This window comes from Theobroma cacao, chromosome 9 (genome assembly GCF_053813885.1).
Source record: "Theobroma cacao isolate CCN51 chromosome 9, ASM5381388v1, whole genome shotgun sequence".
NCBI classification, from domain to species: Eukaryota; Viridiplantae; Streptophyta; class Magnoliopsida; order Malvales; family Malvaceae; genus Theobroma; species Theobroma cacao.
In genome coordinates, this window is record NC_142647.1 from 114,787 (window position 1) to 130,225 (window position 15,439).

Below are 15,439 nucleotides of genomic sequence, written 5' to 3' on the forward strand. Positions count from 1 at the left end.
ATATATATATTTTTTAATTATAAGTACTTTAGTAAAGTATTTGGTTTATTCTAAACACATTTCCATCAGTCGCTAAATCAAATCTCAGAGTTGCCTGTTTCAACGAGTCTTAACATTGCAACTTACAATCACCATGAAATGGTGTGCTCTAGTACTAGCACTACCGCGCGAGCTTATTTACAATAACAATCATCCTTTTTTCACAATCATTCAAACACTTTAAAACTCGGCACTTTATGTATCCCATAGTCCTATGATTTCCCTAATAACCAGTATTGGTATGCCAAAACAAGTGGTAACAAAAGAAACAACAAACGGAGAAAAACCACCATATTTCTTATTTACAGGAGCTTTTTTATCCTCTACAACACTATATTCCAGGGATTTCCCAAGGATCTGCAGCTTCACAACCTGTTATGAAGTCTCTACCCCTGAACGTTTCTGAAGCAAGTTAACCTGAAAGCTGTTGTATGGAGGCCATAACTCCTCCTCGTTCAACAGTTGCTGGAACTGACGGTTCTGATAAGGCTAACACAGATGAGAGCCAGGATAATATTCTGCTCTGAATAGTCTTCCAGTTAAGGTGAGAAACTGCAGCAGCTGCATCCACCTTCCTTCAGACCTGCATTGCATTAACACCATTCATTCAACAAACAACACCCAGATCTTCATCAGTCCTGAAGAGAATAAAAACAGAAACTAGACCATATATTCCCAAATTCCAAAGCCATATCTGCTACGTCTATCAAGGGTTTAAATGCTTCTCCCCAGTGCATTGCTCACCCCTTTCTGCAACACCATATTTAGTGTATGAGGATGGAGACAGCCGACAAATAGTTAATTTCATTCCCAACCTCTAAATTATACCTCAACAATTTTTGCCTAGCCAGTCTGAAAAACTGACGAATTGCAAACGTACCAAAGGCATGCTGCCGCTAACTCCCTTGCCATTGGTTTAGGCTACTGAAGGAAATCAAGGATTGGAAGTTCATAGAAGAAAGATACTAGTACTACCAATTATTTATCCCTATTGCAGCTGATCATTTGGCTCAACTGTAAGTGCATATACCTCCCTACCCAAAACAGTTGAAGTTCGAATCCCCCCCTTCCCTCAAATTTGTACTTGACCAAAAAGAATTTATTTGTCCCTATTAATGTTCTAATTCCTAAAAAGCATGAGATATTTTCCCAGGACTGATTCTTAAACCTATTACGATGATGCTGATAGTTAATATTCTTTCTTACCACTGTGCTATATTCCAAATTGAACCAGATCTATATCACTAATCTCTAACCATTATTTTACTTATTTTCGCCCACAGACACTTATCAGCTATCCAATATTTCCCAATCATCCTAGACCGGTCTTATATCAAGCAGCCTTCAAAAATTGAAGGCAGCAACTTGAAAGCTGTAGTGATTCTTTCAAAATGTCTCTTCTCTATCCTCGCACTTTCATCAATTCTATGTTTCGATCCTTCATGTACTATGCTGGAGGATGGCAGGAAAATTAGAACTGGCAAACCTTGGACATGGACATGGATCTCATGATGATTTTGTAAAAGAGTATCAGAAAACATAATTATCCAGTGTCATATGGTTTTCAAAATTGCAACTTCAATCAAGTCAATCTAAATAGAAGCTTGGACCTTTGTGCAAATAATTTCAGCGAACCAACCATCCTACACCCCTCCAGGAAAGGAAGCTTGAACCTTTGTGCAAACCATTTCATCCAATCAACCAACAACCCTACACCTTACATCTTCAGGCATTATCAAGTAATCCCCCAGCCCCAGAGACAAATAATTATTTACCTTCACAATTCTCGAGACAAATGTAGCTCCACACAAAGTAACTGCCTTGTCAAGAGACTCCTTGCCAGCAAAAGTAATGTAAGAAGACCTAAAACCAGGAAAATTTAACATGCAATTAGCACATTATTGACCAGGAATAAAAAAGATTTTCCCTTTAGTGCCAAAACTGGTTAGCTGAATTAAAGAATGTACCCTCTTGGCCGGCCAGTTACTTTGTCAGTTAAAATCACCACATTCTCAACCACCCCACATTTGGCAAAATACAATGATAAAGCTTCCTTAGTAGCACCAAAATGCACCTGACAGGTTAGTATTCTGTTAGAGGTAAAAATCATAAGTGAGAACAAGTACTCCTTTACTGAGTTGCGCTGACCAATTTACATGAGGTTGAACTGCAACACATAACTGAGATTGCTACTGTCTACTCTTAATATAACCATACCAGAATGTGATAGTTAATACATCCAAGAAATCACACCTCATATGAAAGTTACAATAGCAGAATGTGATAGTAATAAATTTGTTTTCCCATCTTCCTCCTTTCCTTCCTGCTTTGTCCAAAGCTTTTGACATTTTTGTTTCAATTTGGTGCAATCTTTGTTTCAAATCTAGTACTTCCTGAAAAAGATCCTATGCTTCAACAAAAACTCAACTAGAGTCCTGGCTAACAACTATTCTATACTATCTTGCAGAAGGAAAAAGATATTCAACTGTTTATCTAAAGCTGCTTCTCACAGCTTGTGCAGGCATGCTGTTTTTTAATTTCATGACAAAGAATAAGTAGGCAAAGAACAGAACGAAACAAAATTTGGAGTAGTTTTTGATCCTTTGTGCCCAAGTTTAGTTTCTTCAAATCCTGCAAAGGGGCTTTGCATTCAATATCTATGTTCCTCTCAGTATCTGAAGAAACTGCACAAATTGCATGGCCAGTGCTAATTTCACCAAAATACTTATTCTTACTGGCTCCTCCTTCTGGCACAAGATGCATTTATACATGCTAGTCAAGCACTTTTTGCTCCCTAATGCCAGCATCATGCAGCTCAGTTTTGCTGCTCACAGATAATTCATCACACGGCTTGCCCAGTCTACCCCAAACACTACCCCGCGGTTCTACCTCCTGGTGAGGCACTGCACAAACATGTCTTGGAAAAGAACAACTTGCAGAAGCATTTGTAGTACATATTGATTTCGAAGAAGGTAGTCTGCATGAAGAAATGAACACACATGATACATCTTCGGTTCACAGGAATGAAACATTATGAGCATACATCAGCCATAATTTAAGGTGTCCAAAACATTTCTGAAAATGAATGCCGGTACCTGATATTGGGGATTTTAAATTTCTGGAAACTGAAGCCTTCACAGGCCATTGAAATTGTTGTGGGCAATCTACTCTCCAGCATCATTAGTGGCAGTTGCAGCAGCTCTATTCTGATTTGGGCATGGGTGGGGCTGGGAGTGGAACGACAACTTGTTGGTGCTGGGTATTAGAGTGTTAAAAAACGCTGAGGAGATGCGAAATCATTGGAAAGTTGGGGATGAGTGTCGTCATCATCGGACTGCCAGGGCCAGGGGCAACTACATTAATACTGGATCCCAAAGGAAAAGAGAGGAAAGCCATTGGAATGCACGAATGAGAGTCGAAAATACCAGCAAGGTGTTAGCATCTGATACACTGTCACATCTTGAATGCTTGTGTTGATGAGTTTTTGATAAGCATGTCTAGAATGGAAATCCTATAACCTACAAATACAAAACTTGAGAGTCGTGAAAATGAAGCAATGACAGAATGATCTCAAATAATTAATTGAAGCCAGGGCCTGGGAGGGAGGAAGAGAGGACCAAGACACGAATTCAGCAGTCTTATCACCTAGAAATGCGTCAAGGTCATCTCTAGCCCGATATTGATGCTTTCCATTGCAAACAAGAACCGTGATACTATCTTCTGCTAATATTATGAAACAAGAAGAAGAATAAAGAACGAAGAATGGAGATCATAGATTCACATGCATCTGACGATGTCTATACGTATTGACAGAAGGTGTAGAAAGTAGAAACAACTCTGAAGAAAGTGATGCTGAAGCAGGTCGCACAGCGAGGACGTCGTCGTTATAGTCTCCAAAGGAGCTGCATGGAAATGGAAGATTTGAGCAGGTGATTTCCTATGGATTCGGACCTCCACCGCCGTCACCATTACCATGGCTTGCCCCTCTCTTCTTCTCCTCGCCTCTATACTAGTACTAGTCTATTCTATTCTATTCGGGCACCAGAGGCAATCCGTTTTCTTAATCAGGATATTTATTGTTTACTAACAAGTAACAAGACTAGACGAATAATTAGTAGCCGTAAACAGCCAGAAAAGAAAGACAGAAATTCATTCCTTAAACCCCTTAATTGCTAAGGCCTCTGCTCCAATTTATTTGACATTAGCATTACATAGACTCCATAATCGTAGAGCCCCGTAAACAAAAGGAAAATGAATCCTATGATAATAACATAGCCAACAGCCCAGATGCCAAAATAGGCTTTGGTGAGGGTATCGAATTTAGCCCACACCAACCAACTACTTGTGGGCCTCATTCGGTTGGCATTGGCAGGGCAATGGCATTGGCATTGGCATTGGCATGTAGCACCCAACCCTCAACTGTCAACCATCATACACCAGGACCAAAATAATTAAAAAATTGGCTCTCCTCCGCCCTTGCACAGAGCCACATCCACCCTTCCTCCCACCCTCTTACTGGAATTTCTAACCAAAAGTAACTAACAACTTAGGCAAAATAAAAAATAATAATAATAATAACCCTTGAAACAATAATTACAAGCATTTCGACTATTTCTAAATGCATTGTGACCAACATTTCTGCCTATCTCGTTAAAAAAGAAAAAATTAGAAACCAAAACCATTGCCCGCAAAATCCTCTTCATCACCACTGCTAAAAGACTCGACCAACTGGCTGTCATCATCATCATCCTCACCCTCAGTCACAATCTCCAATATCCCACCTCCACCATCGAAGTCAACATCATCCATCATAAAATCTCCATCATCATCATCAAGTTCACTCACGCTGTCATCATCCTCATTGCTAATGTCAGCATCACTCTCACCATCCCCATTGAGATCTGGGCCAAGTATTGGGTCTATATCACCGTCGTCATCATCATCATCCTCGTCCTCATCACTTTCTGCATCATCAGGATCGGAATCATCATCAGTTGGTCTTCGGCGACCAATTTCATAAACCCTGGCTGATGAAAACATCTCTTCTTGGTCATCCATAGTAATCAACCCAACAAAGGAATCAGTTGGTTCAGTTGCAAAGTCAAGAACACATCGATCCACTGGAATAGTGGCAATATCAGAGTAGTTGATGGCATCTAATGTGCGGAAAGCAGCAAATAGGGGGTGCTTCACACGTCGAGTGTGGACCGCTGACATCACGTCCTCAAGATTTCTCCTCAGGATTGCATAAATTACATCCCCACGTGCATTGAATGTTATTGCTGTTTGGTCTAAAGAAGGTACACTTCGGAGTAACCTGAACTTCCGCAGATCCCAAACCTCAGAATTTATAATAACCTGTGGAAAGATAAAGTATTAACCAAAGTTTAAAAGCAAACTTAAGACAGGAAAAAAAAAACCAGCTAATATATTTAAGACTGCTTCAGTTAACAGACCATGCACACTAAAACTTCATTTTGCATCATAAAACAACTAAATGAAATGCACTCATAAAAAAATTTTTAGTAACAAGCCAATAAGAAGAGGCGTATTATAATTGTAAAGGACTGGAACATTCCTCCCAACTTCCGAAGTTTCAATGAACAGGCTTCCATTTGTACTGTCCTCCACATACAAACAGATCACCCTAGTGAACCACCTAAATTACTGACTTAAGATACAGTCTACAAAAGAATTTGAATGAGGTCTGAACAAAATGCTTTATAACAAAGAGTTTAAAGAGATAGCAACCGATAAAACAGACCAGCAACAAAAATACCAAAAGAATCAACCTATGGTGGAAATAGGGTTCTATACCTCATTCCCAGCAGGATGAAAACCACCACCACCATAATCTGTAAACTGGTCAAAACGATGAACAGGGCCTGGAACCCGCCGGTCCCATAAAACACCATTCCAAAGCAGCATAGTATCAGATGGACTAAAATGTATTAGAGAATATACATGACCACGAGCTGTAGAATTAGTTGTGGCATCAGAAAGCTTCAATTCCAACTGGTAGGTCTGGATATCATAAAGGAGAATTTCTCGTTGGGTGGAATCTGCAGATAGGGCTGCAAAAATGCTCCCAGAATTGCTGAACCTAGCAGCCTTGCAGCCTTCAAATGATTGCATGGCCCCACCTGATACAGAAGAGGCATCCCATAACCGCACATCCTGAGAGGTTGATGAGAGAACCATTTGGGTCTCACCAGAAAAATATGACTGAACAAGAGTCACAGGAAGCTGATGGCCTGTGCAGCTGTCCAGCACATTGTTGCTGTTGGAATCAAAAATTTTTAGCTCACCAGCATGGCTACCAACTGCAACATGGGAGCCATCTCCCAGAAAAGAGACACATGTCAACAAAGTGCCAGCATCGTCCCTGCAAGTTCTCCATGGCCTGAATCTACTGTAAACAAACTGACGATCCCTACGATTTCCATGGACTCCACCATAAACACTCCTGAACTCACGAGTACCAAGCCGTGAAGTGATATTCGATGGTGCATCAAGACTTCGTTTTGGCTCAGGACAAACATGTGGGTGTAAAAGAGATAGTGGTGGCAGAGTCGTTATAGGAGCAGGGCACTGACGATGCTGGTGCTTTAGATACTGAACAACTATAGTATCGAGACTTAAACGTTCTGAGTTGCTGGGTTGGGGATCATTTAGAAACCCAACTTGGGAGGAAGGTGTCATATGTCCCCCATGAGAGTTACCAGATAGGTTGTCATCGGACAAATCGATTATGCTGCTCGGTGTTGCTCGAACATGTTGATCCCTTAAAGTAGAAGTTGGTGTGAATGCAGCAGCATCTGCAAGCAGACAGTTTCTCCGAGTAGTATTGGGTGTCAGACAAACTGGAGATCGTGATCCATGATCACCAGTGTTGAACCGCTTCCCAGACAATGCCAAACCAGTATCCTTTAAGTCGGATAGCTTTCTTTTCATTGGCAACACAAGGGGTGTCTTACATTGTGATTCCATATCAAGGTTACTTTTCAGCATAGAATCTGTAGGAGTTTCTGATACACTTGCCAGTAAAGGACATGGTTTTGAACTAGTGAGTACTTTCCTGGCAGAAGATGGTTGCAAATCTTGGGATTGAAACGGATTTCTTGATTGTAACCCAAAAGTGGGCGAGAAAACAAGTGATTTCTTCTTTAAAGACAAAGCTGAATCACACTTCAAATTAACATCCTCATCACGGCCAGCAATCTTTGGTCTGCTGCAGAGAAATCCACCAGATATACGACCTGAGGGCCACTGGAGTTGTATTGAAGGAGTATCTTGTGTGGAGGCTTGGTGTGCAAGAGATGATGGGGCAGCCAAGGACGGCAAAGGTGTCAATTGAGCTTCTTTCAGAAGTGAACCAGCAGTTTCAGCCAGACCAGATGCCTGTAGATGTTCATGAATAAGAAGCAAAAGTTCCCTGTAGTTTCATGATTCATGGGCATGTGGAAACAACAGCACAGAATGAATAAGAAGAGCCAAAATATATGAATTAACGAAACAGTGAAGAGTTCAAAAGATGATGAATCATAAACTATCACTGCAAAAATATACCTCGAATGGTAAGTAATAGGAGTGGCAGCAGCAATAGCAGCTCTCTCTATGCGCCTCAAAGTGGGTGTAGCAGCATCTGTAGCTGCCAGAGTACTTGCACGACCAGAATTTGTAACAATCTAACACATCATAGACAAATGCTGAGAATCAATCTCCTATAAATTTAAGTACAAGCAAAAAATATGTTCACCACGTCATTTTCATTTATTGGGACAGTAAGCTTAAGTCATGCATGCATGAGAGAAAGAATAAAAAATACTTAATATAACAATCAATAATAATGCTTTCAGTCCAGTGATATTAATATCAAACGAACAAAAGAAACAAAAAGAAATATAAATACTCATCCAGTAAGTATCATAGAACAGAAGTACTACAACTCAACAAAAACAAGCAAAATCATCGAAAGCAAGTTATTCTGAAACCTGTGCTAATAGGTAGCATATGATGCTAAATTCTGCATTAATGAAAAAAATTTAGGGTTAAACAATGACTCAAAATTTGGTCCCTAAACCCTATTATTTGCATTTTGGGAAAAGAGAAGTCAACTTTAAAGTGCTTATGATTGATGGTTCTATACCAACCACTTCTTGATTGAATATTTGAGGGGTCATCACAAGGCGAATAATAAATATATCAAAGAATAAAGCATTGATTCTAAGGTTAATTACAAAGAAGCTTTTATCTCCCATTGAATATACCAGGTTGTAAAAGACGCACTCCATAACCACAATCGTTTGCAAAAATCAGGCCGGAAGATTATAAGCATAGCTTTTAACATATTCTAGTCTAATCATGCTAGGCAACAGGTATGACATTGCAGTAAAAGAAAATAGCCTTTTGCACAAAACGAAGCATGCAACCAGCGGAGAGTAGCAGGTAAAAATGCTTACAGCAATTAGCTCAATTGCCACCTGGGCAAGTTCAGATTGCCACCTTCCTTGCTCAGTTCCAGGTGTCTGGCCACCTGAATCTCGTATCAGTTCCGATAGCTTTTTCCCAACCTTAAACAATGATAAGTTTAAACTAGTAGCATTAACCAATGACTATATCACCATATCAAATAGATCTTAACAATATTCATCTTTTTCAGGGTAAGCAATGAGAGAGGAGTGAAGCAGTGAACTTTTGAATCCAGAAAAGTATGACAAATGGTAAAATTACAAAGAAGATATTAATCAGATAGAATGTGGTACTAATCTATTATAAGCATTGCATAATCCATGTTTACCTGAAGCTTGGTCAAAATGTGTGCAATTGTCTCATCTCTGGCTAAACCAAGCAAGACTCGGCATGCAAGGGCACGAAGACAATCCAAAGCAGCAGGAGGTGAATATATGCGGGGTTGGAGGAGATGCAGTAGAACCTTTATGCCATTATTGGCACGGACAACCTCTCTTGCTTGACGATATCCTTGTTCTAATTGTGCAGCAAGGCCGGCACAACCTGCTCCAGCACCTAAGGATATTCTACGATCTCCAACCAACCCAGACGGAGCAGCAGAAACAGGTGTCTGTGCATTGCTGCTGATGGACTGGGTGCCTGCTGCAGTGCCCCTATCTACCAAATTCGACTCTCCACTCCGCTCTCTCATGTCACTCTGATTAGCCATGTAAAGCACTCGATCAGAAACATTGCGCTCTGCATTTCTATCTCTAGTTTCCACAGCAGGACCATTTGTGGTTTGTCCAGAAACAAACTGCTGACCTTGAGCTAGTAAGGATGGTTTATTGCTGATTGAAGGTGGAGGGCAGACTAGATTGATTAACACATTAAGAGCTGGCTGTATAATCTGCAACAACAAAATCAAAAGGAGGTTAAGATTAGTGGCTAAACCAGTTAACATACAACTCAAAAGTCTACTTTCAGCATCCAAGAATAACAACAGTACTTTCAAAGCCATAAACACGATATCACAAAAAGGCCCACGTAAGTGCTAGCATTATTTACTAGAACAACAACATCACAATATCACAGCACATGCGCACCTCAGGGTCCACAAGACTACTAGCACTGTTTGCTGCATCCAAAATAACCGCTATGCCAGCACGATTATTGCTCAAGGTGGCATTCACAATCATCTTGCGGCTGACAGGCACCAATGTAACAATGTGCAGAACACCTAGAGCATACTGAAGCAAGTCATGCAGGTAACGCTCAACAGGAGGGGCCTACAAAGATTACAAGAGGAATAAATTATCAAAAGATGAGGCAGAAAATGATAACCCACGGGGGGAGTGGGGGGCAAATGAAGAAGTTTAACGCAGGAAACCTGACACAATTCCAACATGGTAATATGTCCATTACAGCTCAAAAACTTCTCAACAGCAGGCCACCGAGTTCTCACAAATGCAGGACCCAGCTTCCGATCCTTCTGTAACTGCAGAAACACAGCATCCATAGCCTCATTGCTAATGTCAAGTGGCTTGTATGCTGCCCTGGTGCTTGGAATATTCCGTGCCCCGCTTCGGTTACTTTTATTTGGACGTACGGAATCAACAAGCAAAAGAAGATGAGCTCTGAAGTATTGCCGCAAAGCAACACATGCATGGTAAGCTATCTGCTTTTCTGAGGATGTCAGTACCTCTGACGGTGATCTATCATTCCGAAATGACGTTGTTCCAGACAAACCTAATGCACCAGAATTTGCCCCAGATCTTACTGAAGCAGCATCATTTAAAAGGCCCAGTAGTTTCTGTAAACCATCTTGAGCATCAAAAGCATCAAGCACCGCTCTGAACACAAATGCAGCAGCAAAAAACAATGCTGCATTTTTCCGAGCTTGATCCTGGGAACATTCAAGAAGTTGGATAGCTAACTCAACCACCTGGTGGACAACATCAGAAGGAAGAGCGCAGACGCGTTCCATTATTCCCTAAAAGTGCAAGAAGAAAATAACATTATGGTAGTCCTCTACTTGCAATTTGTAAAGGCTCAAATCACATAGTTTCTCAAATACTCTCAAGCCAGGAAAAACATCTTCAAAACTCCAAGTTTCTTAAATATTTACTCCTTTATAGGATGGTGACCTCCATATATAGTTATAAGAATTTCAGTTAAAAATTCATGGTAATTCCTAAAATTCAGGAAATGTAAAGACATTGTATATAGTATGATAATACATCATAAAGTGTAACATTTAGTTTATAAGCATACCTGAAGAGAACCTATAGTAAATAAGCAAGAAGAAAGACCAAAAAAATTTTGAGCAACTCTTGGAACAGCAAGCAGTTTTTGCATGCCACCCCGATCAACAAATAATGCAGCAAACTTCCGATGGGCAGCCAAAGCACAAATTAGCTTCATCACATCAGGCAAAAGAGACATAGCCTTTGATGCTTCATCCAACTTGGAACTTCGTTGCAACAGGGCAAGACAGACATCTACACCCTTTTCATGCAGTACAGGCCCAAGGACTTCAACATATTCACCCAAAGTCTCAAGGCACTGAATACAGTATTTTTCTCTCAGCTGGGCAAGCTGCTCAGCATTGGGAATAGAATACTCTTCAGCATCCTCATTTACTTCGGTTTCAGCAGCACTTTCATTTATTGGATCAGCACTTGTGCTAGTGGAGTTCCTGTGATCAACAAATGAGGTGTATTACCACTTGCACTAGGCAATGGAAACCCAAATAAAACGTCTGTCAACAAGAAGTACCCACCTTGAAACTTCAATGGCATTAGCAGCATCAACAACAGTAGTTGCCGCTTTGGAAGCAGCCGATAATGCAGCTTCTTCGTTGTTAGTAGTTTTGAACTCCTGAGGGTAGAAAACAAAAATAAATGAGAATGAATCTCATTCAAAAGAAATTGTTTTGAGGAGGGGGGAAAGGGAAAATGAAAACAAACAGAATCATGAGAACAGCCTGGCACCTCTAAAGCAGCGCACTTGACAACTTCAGCAGCAGCATCACCAGCTGCTTTCACAGCTTCAACAGGTGCATTGGCTGCCCTAGCTTCAGCTTCAGCAGCTCTAACTGCTTTTTTTACCAGATCAGAGAAGTCTTTACTTCCAATTCTGCATCCTTGAAAGCACTCATCATTATCCTCTCTTTCCGCTACAAGATCATCAGCATTGGTCTTTCCCACACACTTCTTTGGCTCCAACACCTTTCTCCCATCTAAATTTTTAGACGAACTTCTGTCTCTCATACTACGTGCCTGCCCAAAACGACTTCCAGATCCTGGAGAGGTTAGTGACTGTTCATTCTCCATAGCCCCTTCAGTGGTCCTTCCCTTACCTCTAGACCTTGCAGATCCACGGTTTATCCTGCGCCTTGAGGAGTCATCTCTCCCATTTTCATCAACATCTCTAAATCTCATTTTTCCATCACGAACATCTCGAACATGCCATCTTTCCTCACTGTCAGCATCTACATCATGCATGTCAACCGCCTCAGCCACCCCATCAGGAGGTTGTCTGTCAGCAACCCAACACTCCTCTCCACGTAATTGCCGATTAGTGCTTCGATCTCGATCCCACTCAGCACATTGATCATCTAAAGATTTCTCATCTATTATTCTGGGATCATCTATATGAGTAGTCTCTAGAACTTGCCGAACCCTCCCTCGACCTTCATCTCTACTTCTAAAAGAAGCAGCACTGGATAAACTCTTACCTTCAGTTAAATGGCAGGCATCATTTTGACCTGCAGTAATCTCCCCAAGGACACGCACACGAAGATAACGCATAAGCTTAGCAGACAACCCAGAAGTCAACACATCTTCCACTACCTGACCACCACTGCAACCATACAATAATGATAAGAATGGTCAGATGAAGAACAAAATAATGAGCCCTAGCCAGGCATATAAGAACAGAATAAAGAGAGAAACATAAACATCAAGATAGGAGCAGACCCTGTCAAACACACAGCAAGAAGTCCAGTGGAATAGGTTTTTAAAATTTCAGCATCAGAGGCTTCCTTTCTGGCCAAGTCATGCTTGCAGTTGTTATCTTCAATAGAATATCTGGCAGTCTCATTCATCACCCAAACTTTAATATTCTCCAAAACTGGTTCTTCAAAAACATGAGGATACTGTGACCCATTTACAGCTCACTAAGTCAGAAAATATCCCATAAAGTTGAAACAAAACTAGAGGAATTAAATACATTCGACTAAAAAGAAAATCTCACAATCCAAGTAAGAGAACAGCTAAGAAGAAGTCTTGCAGCAGCCGCCTGGAGAGAGGTTGAATATCTACTCTCAGAAAGAAACTTTGAAGATATCAAGTCAAAAAACTCATCATTCTCCTGAAAGCAAAGGGCAAAGCTCCAAGTAAGAACTTTGGTCAAATGAGCAATAATGCGCTCAAAATCATATCTTGTCTAAATAACAATAAAAATAAAATGAGAAAGAGAAAGAGAAAGCTGCCAGAGACCAAGCTTAAAGTACAATAATAACAAATTCATGCATGAAAACAGGAAAAGCAGGAAAAATAACCGATCAACAAAGAAAAGTTAATTACCTTGACTAAGTTTCCCAGGCGTCCAATATTATGAGAGGCACGACCACTACTGGAAGAAGGACTGTTCTCTTGAAGGTATCTAAAATTAAATACAAAAAGAACTAAAAACATCTGTAAAGTATGCAAGATAGATACGGCCATGAAAAATAACTACTGGATAATATGAAAAAGAGAAAAGCATTGGGACATTACTGCCCATCCATACAATTTACATATCAGGCTCTCAATAAGCTTAATATATGTATTGTGTGCAGTTGTTGTGGTTCATTTTGAAGCACCTTGTTTGATTTTCCAGAGAACCAGGACTGGAAGGTAGCACAGATATAGGCGAACATTGCTTCCACCGCCAAACTTATTTTTCGTAATTTAGCATTGGACGAAAGAATAGGCATATGAACCATCAAGCACGGGGAAAACGTATGAATAAAAGTATACTAGTAGTATTAAATTACACTGTGCAAGCATTTCCTTGGCTGTTTAGTAGAAATAAATTTAAAAGAGCAAATCTATTTAGTAAAAATAAATGAATAAATAAGTAAGAGAAGGAGAGAGCTTACAAAGACTCCTGAGCTTCGAGAAGGGAGGCGAGAGCATAAAGAACGGTAGGATTAGGGTTATCAGGAGAAGAAGTGATCTTTTCCATAAGAGCCTGCGCCTTTGCCATCAATTCCTCGTCTTCCCTCCTCCCTTCTTCTTCCTCGTCTTCTTCTTCTTCTTCTTCTTGTTGCTGCTCCTCTCCTTCTGCGGGCGGCTGCTCTTCCGCTTCATTCTGATTTTCGTTTTGATTAGGATTTGGGTTGGGAGCTTGGCCTTGGTTGGACATATCCTCCATGTCTAAGCTACTATTTCGAATTTTATTTACAGGTTTAAAAAAAGAGAGAGAAAGCGGAATATATTGAATTACTATGATGAAGAAGAATAAATGATAGGTCCAATCGAAGAACAAAAAACCAAAAAGGTGATAGGTCCAAGGGAGTAACGAGTAGGGAGGAGGCTCCTTCTCGACGCAATGGGAATGGAAATTGGAAAGAAACTCTACCCTGGCTGTTTTCCGCTTTTATAAGCAGGGGCGGAGAAAGGGCAAAGGGGATCCGAAGCCTCTCGATTCTACCCGACCCCCTAACCCATTTCCACTCCGCCCCGTCTCTATTTTTTATTTTTCTTTTTTTTATTATTTTATATCTTTTAAACTTGTTCGTTTAAAAATTTTATTATTATTATTATAAGAAGGATGTTGTGTGGAACTCTTACTTTTCTCAATCTAACAGAATTTCACCACATATTTTTTAACTTTTAAAGAAAAGGTTGATATATGCACATAATCATCCCTATCTCTAAATCGGAAAATGAAAAGAGTTCTATGTGATCATATTTAATTGAGATGTAAACATAGAGTTTTACATGGAATCATAATTTATAGAATTTACATCTTTTATTTTTTATTTTTGGCTTTTGATTGAGTATTTTTGTACTGGATAAAATTGTATAAATGGTTAATTCGATCAAAGAAAATTTTATTAAATTAAATTAATGTGTTAAAAAAATTAATTGAATTAATAAAAAATTATGTTTTAATTATTAATCATTACTTAAATTAATCAAAAATCTTATTTATTATAATATTTATATTATACATAAACATAATATTTAAAAAAATTTCAAATTATTTAAGAAAATTCAAATCATCACTTATTCTTTTATTTTGTTCAATTAAACTTTTATTTATAACTAAGTTTGACTAATTGTAATTAGTCAAAATAACGTTTATTGTTTTTTACATTAATATATCACGTTATCATTTGTTATTACATGTCATCATGCCCCATCAAAATAATATAGAATAACATATAATATTTTAACTAATAATAGTTAATCAATTATTAATTAAAATAATTTATTTAATTCAAAATAAAAGTATAAATTTTGATTAAAAGTAATAAAAATAAAAATTTATTTAAAATTTTTTAAATAACTCATGAATTATTTTTAAATATTATGACTATATTATATATACATATATGTTATAATGTATTTTATAATAAAATTATATATGTTATGATTTATAAATAATTTATGTAACATCTCAGTTATCTATACAAGTGCATTACGAACGTTCAGTAAAAATGTTGGGGAATTAATTTAGAGGAGCTTAATGTATAGAGGTTTAACTTCAATTGATTAATATATATATATATATATATATATATATATATATATATATAATAAACCAAGATAGGGGTAGAAAATAGATTAATGGAGAATAAAAGTACAAGAGAAGAGTTGAGAAATAGATTAAAGTTAAATTTCTGCGGTAGAATTTAAATTGGTCCAACTAAGTTACAAACAGAGTTGGACCCTTA

At 38.9% G+C, this 15,439-nt stretch overlaps 2 protein-coding genes across 2 annotated transcripts; both read right to left on the minus strand.

The window, feature by feature from the left end:
* Positions 1-67: 67 nt before the first annotated feature.
* Positions 68-4,002, minus strand: LOC18587563 (uncharacterized). Its single transcript, XM_088809592.1, has 6 exons — positions 3,685-4,002; positions 3,465-3,557; positions 3,135-3,373; positions 2,007-3,016; positions 1,815-1,902; positions 68-622 (listed from the first exon to the last, which is right to left on the minus strand). The coding sequence occupies exons 4-6, from the start codon at positions 2,147-2,149 to the stop codon at positions 617-619; spliced, it is 237 nt and encodes a 78-aa protein (XP_088665718.1). The 5' UTR covers positions 2,150-3,016; positions 3,135-3,373; positions 3,465-3,557; positions 3,685-4,002; the 3' UTR covers positions 68-616.
* A 593-nt stretch (positions 4,003-4,595) lies between these two features.
* DCAF1 (DDB1-CUL4 associated factor 1) lies at positions 4,596-14,112 on the minus strand. Its single transcript, XM_018127521.2, has 14 exons — positions 13,637-14,112; positions 13,080-13,158; positions 12,748-12,864; positions 12,471-12,649; positions 11,484-12,354; positions 11,273-11,370; positions 10,765-11,188; positions 9,881-10,483; positions 9,597-9,779; positions 8,840-9,400; positions 8,502-8,612; positions 7,609-7,727; positions 5,857-7,474; positions 4,596-5,397 (listed from the first exon to the last, which is right to left on the minus strand). Exons 1-14 carry the CDS (start codon positions 13,909-13,911, stop codon positions 4,705-4,707), a joined length of 5,931 nt encoding a protein of 1,976 aa, XP_017983010.1. The 5' UTR covers positions 13,912-14,112; the 3' UTR covers positions 4,596-4,704.
* Between the last annotated feature and the right edge of the window lie 1,327 nt (positions 14,113-15,439).

Bases quoted from the DNA above. Each gene is read 5' to 3' on its own strand.
- DCAF1 (XM_018127521.2), bottom strand. From the start codon at position 13,911: ATGGAGGATATGTCCAACCAAGGCCAAGCTCCCAACCCAAATCCTAAT. The intron at 9,780-9,880 runs GTTTCCTGCGTT...TAATCTTTGTAG, and splicing joins CCATGTTGGAATTGTGTCAG to GCCCCTCCTGTTGAGCGTTA. The intron at 5,398-5,856 runs GTATAGAACCCT...ATCTTTCCACAG, and splicing joins TTCATCCTGCTGGGAATGAG to GTTATTATAAATTCTGAGGT.
- LOC18587563 (XM_088809592.1), bottom strand. From the start codon at position 2,149: ATGATTTTTACCTCTAACAGAATACTAACCTGTCAGGTGCATTTTGGT. The intron at 1,903-2,006 runs GTACATTCTTTA...TCCTGGTTTTAG, and splicing joins GTAACTGGCCGGCCAAGAGG to GTCTTCTTACATTACTTTTG.